This window comes from Tinamus guttatus, unplaced genomic scaffold (genome assembly GCF_059628265.1).
Source record: "Tinamus guttatus ecotype Peru unplaced genomic scaffold, ASM5962826v1 Tinamus_guttatus_pri_ptg000295l, whole genome shotgun sequence".
Taxonomy (NCBI): domain Eukaryota; kingdom Metazoa; phylum Chordata; class Aves; order Tinamiformes; family Tinamidae; genus Tinamus; species Tinamus guttatus.
Genome location: NW_028288829.1, coordinates 13318 through 19535, shown reverse-complemented (window position 1 = coordinate 19535; position 6218 = coordinate 13318). Strand labels below are relative to the sequence as shown.

The following is a 6218-nucleotide window of genomic DNA, read 5'->3' as shown; positions in this document are numbered from 1 at the left end:
TATGGGGACTTCTTGTGTGGGTCTTCAGAGGGTTATAGTTTATTCTGCTAGAGCAGTTCCTTGGAGGTGCTATCCCACTCTGAAAGGAACTGTAGAAGCCAGCAGGCGGGCAGAGAGCCTCATACCCGGCTTGTGCACAGGTCTGCTCGCATCCTGCAGGCCAGTGTGGACTTTAAGAGCTCTTGTGCACATTCACTACCAACAGCAACACCATTGTACGCCTGTGTGCCAGCACCTGCATGCACACCCACCCCTTCCACGACTGATCCTGTCCTTCCCAGACCTGCTAAGCCTACATCTGCTAGCTCTTCTCGTGTAGACTTGTCACAAAACGTATGCATTAGAGTCATTAAACGCATGCATGCATTTCATTCAGGTGTGGGGGGCCAGGGGGAATGCTTTACTGCAGGAAAGGAGTGAGTCTGACGTAAGGGAAGAAATGGTGGACACCGCTGCCTGTGAACACCAGGGTCAGTGAACACCGGTGTGGGTGAACACCGGTGTGGGTGAACACTGGTGCCGATGAACACCGGTGCCAGCGAACACTGGTGCCAGTGAACACCGGTGTGGGTGAACACCGGTGTGGGTGAACACTGGTGCCGATGAACACCGGTGCCAGCGAACACCGGTGCCAGTGAACACCGGTGCCAGTGAACACCGGTGTGGGTGAACACCGGTGCCGATGAACACCGGTGCCACAACTACCTCACAGGGGCCTCAGAGCAGCAGAGCCCAGTGCACCCCACGGCGCCGGGACGGGGGCTCTCTGGGTCCCTGCCGTCCCCGCCGTGGGGGCGGCCCCTCCGCGGCCGCAGCGCGCTCGGGGGCGCCGTCGGTGCCGGTGCGGCGGGGCGGGCGCAGGGGGAGGGAGGGAGGGATGGATGGATAGAGGCAGGGAGGGATGGAGGGAGGGACGGAGGGCTGCGAGGCGCGGAGAGCCGCCGGGCAGCGCGGCATAAAAGGCGGCGCGGCCAGCGCGGCGCCTCCTCGGCACTGGCACCGGTACCGGTACCGGTACCGGCGCCGGCGCCGTCCCCGCGCGCACCGCGGCGATGACGGCCGAGCTGCGGCCGCCGCCGTGCGGCGCCGAACCGGGCCGGGCGCTGCCGGACCCGGCGCCGGTGCCGCCGCCGTCGGAGGCGTCGTGCCGGGGCGGGCGCCGCCGCCGCAAGCGGCCGGCGGAGCAGGGCAAGCCGCCCTACAGCTACATCGCGCTCATCGCCATGGCCATCGGGCAGGCGCCCGAGCGGCGGCTCACGCTGGGCGGCATCTACCGCTTCATCACCGAGCGCTTCCCCTTCTACCGCGACAGCCCCCGCAAGTGGCAGAACAGCATCCGCCACAACCTCACGCTCAACGACTGCTTCGTCAAGGTGCCCCGCGAGCCCGGCCGCCCCGGCAAGGGCAACTACTGGACGCTGGACCCGCACGCGCGGGACATGTTCGAGAGCGGCAGCTTCCTCCGCCGCAGGAAGCGCTTCAAGCGCAGCGACCTGTCCACCTACCCGGCTTTCCTCGCCGAGCGCCCGGCCGCCGCCGCCGCCTCCTGCCGCCCCGCGGTGCCGCCGCCCAGCGCCGCCCCCGCCGCCTCCTCCTGCGCCTTCGCCTACGCGGGCTGCCCCGGCGCCCCGGCCGCGCTGCCCGCCCCGTACGCGGCGCTGCCGTCGGGCGCCTACGCGGGCGCGCAGCTCTACGGGCCGCCCGGGCGCCTCGTGCTGCCCGCGCCGCCGCCCGCGCCCTACGCGGCGCTGCCGCCCGCCTACGGCGCCGAGGGCTTCGTGCCGGCCCTCTGAGCCCCCGCGGGGAGCCGGGAGCCTCCCGCGCCCCCTCGGGGTGTCCAGGGCTGGCGGAGCCTCCCGGTTCCTCCAGGAGGATCCCCAGGTTGCGGCAAGCGCCCTGCGCTGCCTCTTGTGCCTCGTTTCGGGGCGCGCAAGGCTCCCTTTCCTGCCAGGCTGCCCGCCGGCGAGCCCGGCTGGGCCACCAAGTCAACCGTGGAAGAGCTCAGCGTTTCAAAATTCCTCTGTCGTTTGGCGCTCTATTGCTGGAATGCAATGTCCGATGTGCTGGTGGGAGGGAGGAGGGAAGAAGAAACCTCTCCCAGCTTTGTGAAACAAAAGCCATAAAATTGTCATGTACGGCACCAGCATGATCATGTATCCCTGATGTCATGCAGGGCTACATTAGCACCGGACCTTCTGCTGATAAGGTGGTTGGGACAGGCCAAGCCTGGGTTCATATTATTGCCAGGGCACCAGTCTCATGGAGAGAAGTAAATGGAACTGAAGGATTTCTTCCAGATGGCTTCTGTCCCTGCCTGCCTCAGCTGATCTGCTTGTACCATGGAATGGGTCCTGATATGAGCTGGGTGGACCTCCTTGTTCTCTTGGATCCTAGGATTGCAGCCAGGGACAGCAGACTTTGCAGACCAGCAGGCTTTGCTGTGTTTTGCAGGGCATTTGCAGAAATAATGGAGCTGGAAGAGACTAAACTTTCTCACCAGGAGTGTGCTCAACCCTCCGAATAGGATCCCCCAGCAAGGCTGGGGGATCTCCACCACTGGAGATGTTGCCGGCTTGACTGGATAAAGACTGAAGCAAACTAACTTTGTTTTGAGGTTGAAACTGAGCACTGAAGTTGGACCTGCTTTGAATGGAGATTTGGTTCAGAGACCACTGGGGATCCTAAAAGCCTAAGATACCTTGATCTTAAAGGTCAGCCCCGTCCGTTTGTAGTCTAAAACAACTAGCATCTATGAGGAGCAACTTCCTTCTCCTCTTAAAACAAGTGAGAGAGGCAAGACAGGGTGTCTCTGGTTAAAAAAAAAAAAAAAAAAAAGGCAGAGAATGGAAGGGTGACAGGAGGAACTATGAGAGTTAAAGCCTTGAAAATGGGTCCAGAGGGAGCCATGAGGCAACAAAAAGCAGAACCCTGCTGTAGATCCAACTACTCCGTGAAGCATCTCAGGGAGCAGAGAAATTCCTGGAGCTGTGAAAAGAGGAGGGAGCAGACGCAGATTTGCTGTAGCCAGGATCATCTTGTCCAGGTCCCAATGCCTGGTGGAGCTGGCATTAGTGTGACCTAGGCCAGGAGGTGGATGGTGAGACAGGTCTGCAACTTGTTCAGACCTCGAATAGGAAGAGGGAGGTGGGAAATGCAGCCGGAGCCTCAGCAGGAGCTTCTGGAGGAACTGGGAGAGAGTGCACATATACCAGAGTCTCACTACAGAAAGGCATGATTCAGGAGACCATAGGTCAAGTTCAAGTTGGAAGAGGCTTCCAGAGGTTTTTAGCTCTTCTAATTTTTTGCTCAAAGCAGGGTCGCCTATGAATTAGTCACCTATGAATCAGGCAGGTTGCTCAGGGCTACCCAGCTGGGTCTTGAAAATGTCCAAGGATGGAGACTTCACAACCTCTCCGAGAAAACTGCTTTAATGCTTGACTATCCTCACGGGGGCAAAGCTTTTGCATGTATCTGCTCAGCATCTCTCTTGTTTCTTTTTATGTCTCCCGTGTCTTGTCCTGCTGCCATGTGCTGCTGTCTCCTGAAGATGCCTGTGCCTTCTGATCCATGAAGGATTTTTCAGATGAGGACCTCAGTGGGGTGAAGTTTGTGTAGAAGCAGTTTGGGAAAAAGCAGGTTGCACTCTTTGGGTGCTCTGGCGTCCCACCACTTGGTATCCAGGTGGAACATGAGGAAGAGGAGATGGAGAAGAGCAGGAAGGTGGAGGAATGTCCCTGCAGCACCCTGTGGGCAGGTGGCTGGCTGCAAGTCATGCAAGTTCTCAAGCACTAAAGCAGCTTGAGAACTTGTGGGGCTGCCCTGCAGGGGACTCTGAGGTAGAAGAACATTGGCCCCTTCTTTCTCATAGCGGGCAAGACGGCTGTGGTAGCTGAGCCCCATGGGCTAGTAGCCTGAGGGTGGTCAGGATGTGTCTCAGCCAATGTTATGCCCAAGAGGACGATTTTGTGGTGGTATGAGGAATTCTGATGCCTGAACCTGGAGCTGGGGAGGTTGTGCTGTCTTTGAAGGGGGCATAGGTGACCGGCACAGGTCTTGCTCAAGACTTTTGTGTGACAAGGTGAGTCTGATTTCTGCCTGGCCTGCTTTCGCTCTTTGCATACTTGTAGAGACACCTTGTCTCTTTCCATACCCTTCCTGGCTCTGGCATGTCCAGAAACTGCATCTGCTGTGGATAGAGCAGGTTCCTGTCAGCCAGGGGTTATGTTTCATCTGCAGCTGTTTTAACTCCTCTCCTGACTTATCCTTCCACCCACTGGAGGAGAAGCCACAGACCCAGCTGTGGCAGCTCTTTGTGTTTTTTTGTTTGTTTGTTTGTTTGTTTTTGGTAAATGCCTGCAGAATATCTTTCTTCTCCAGCTTCTGTTTTCTCTACTGGACTAGCTGGAAGCTGTTGGTGACAGATATCTTGCCTCGAAGTGGCTTGAAAGAGTGTGCACGGACGTGCACGTATGCATGTGCATGCAAGTGTGCATGGGTGTGTGCACGTATGCATGTGTGTGAGTGCAGCAGGGCTTCGAATGTTTGTGTGCATGATTCGTATTTGCTTCTGTTTGTATTAAAGTGCAATGTCACCTTGGTAAGTGTATAAATGCGAGTGGACTGGACCAGCATGTTCATGTGTACACCAAGGCGCACTTCCTGTGCAAAGAACGTCCTTCTAGTTCCAGGTTTGCAAACACACTGTAATCTAACCCTCGTCTAATGGGAGGCACAAGACCATTTTTGTTGTTACTTGATCAGTGGAACACCCAGGAAAACTGTCCCTCCCTTTGGCCACAGCAGTCCTCATGTCTTGAGGCTCTCAAGGTGCTAAGAAATGGAAACCAATGTCCCCCTCTCCTGGTGTGTCCTGACGAGCTGCTCCAGGCTCTGTTGTTTTCTCTATGGGCTGCTCAGCCCAGGAGTTTAACCGGGTTCTCATGTGCTCTGGTAATGGGGGAAGGTGGGGTTGGTGACCAGCATGAAGGAAAGTGAAGTTCAGGTGAGTCCTATGGGGATCCACCACTCAGTTGTTAACTACCTGCAAAGGACAAACCTGGGGTTGCCTCTCCATTGCCTCTCCTTTTCCAAGATGTTGAGTCTTAAGCCTGAGAGTATTTTGTTTGTCTTGTGTAAGCTGTTTCTGACTTCAACTAGCAGCCAAGGCAAGTTTTGGGAGCAAAACTCACTGTCTTGAGGGCATTCATGATAGATCTTGATGCTCACAAGGTATAAATTAGGTAGGTTTGGTTGGGCATGATTTGCTGTTAAGGTCTGGGTGCCTGTTCTTATATTTCTCCAGAGCTTCTAATCCAGCAGCGAAAGAAACCAGGCACACACCAAAAGTTCATTCCCTCTAGGGGTGTGCAACAGATGAGCCACATGCGTGAAGCACCAGGACAAATGTCCCTAAATGAATCAAGCCACAACAGCTAGAGACCCTGGCACTGTACTCAATGAAATGGTCTATGGCTGTGTGGCATCTGCCCTCTTAGGTTTTCAAGACTAAGTATGAAAATGTTGAGCTTGCCCTGTGTTAACAATGCACCAATTTCCACAACCACTCCTGTGGTCCTGTAGCCACTGCAGCTTTTCCCTGTCCTTGTGCAGGACCAGATGCAAAGGAGCAGCACGCTGAGCGTTGCTGCTCTCTGCAGACACCACGTGCTGGCCCTGCACTCAACGCCTGCGACTCGGTGTCTGGTGTAAAGACATCACCGTTGTCGGGAGGAAATCAACCCTCGCATCCCGCGTGGGTGATGAGGTTACGTCTGTCTATGTGTGTCATGGGGATATGTGAGGCAATTACACCTCAGTGTTTTTTTTTTTTTTTTATGTTTTGTTTTGTTTTTGTTTAGCATGCTTGTAATTCTCAGGCCACCATCCAGAATGAGGAAACTTTTGATTTCTGAAAGCTTTATTGAATATATATGAGTGCCTTCCTTCTAGAAAACTTGTCTAAGTTCAAATTAGCCTTTTGATTTCTGCGAGATGAATCCAGTAGTTTTGGGTTGTAACTGTATAAAAAAACACTGATAAGGGAGATGGGTCTTGAAGCTGTTCTTTCATCCAAGGGCAGAACTTCTTTGCTCCTGCTCTGTGTGGATTTGGGAGCAGCCAAGCCTTGCATTGCCTTTGAGAAAGATGTGGATTATTGCACCATATGGAAATTTTTTACTATGTATGAGAGGTTTTGTATTTACTTCTCTACTTCATTT

General features: G+C 55.0%; 1 protein-coding gene across 1 annotated transcript; it reads left to right on the top strand.

Moving 5' to 3' along the window:
* The first annotated feature begins 1052 nt into the window (after nt 1–1052).
* On the top strand, nt 1053–1793 carry LOC148594113 (forkhead box protein E1-like). The gene has a single exon (XM_088527902.1). It carries the CDS (start codon nt 1053–1055, stop codon nt 1791–1793), a length of 741 nt encoding a protein of 246 aa, XP_088384028.1.
* Nucleotides 1794–6218: the final 4425 nt, after the last annotated feature.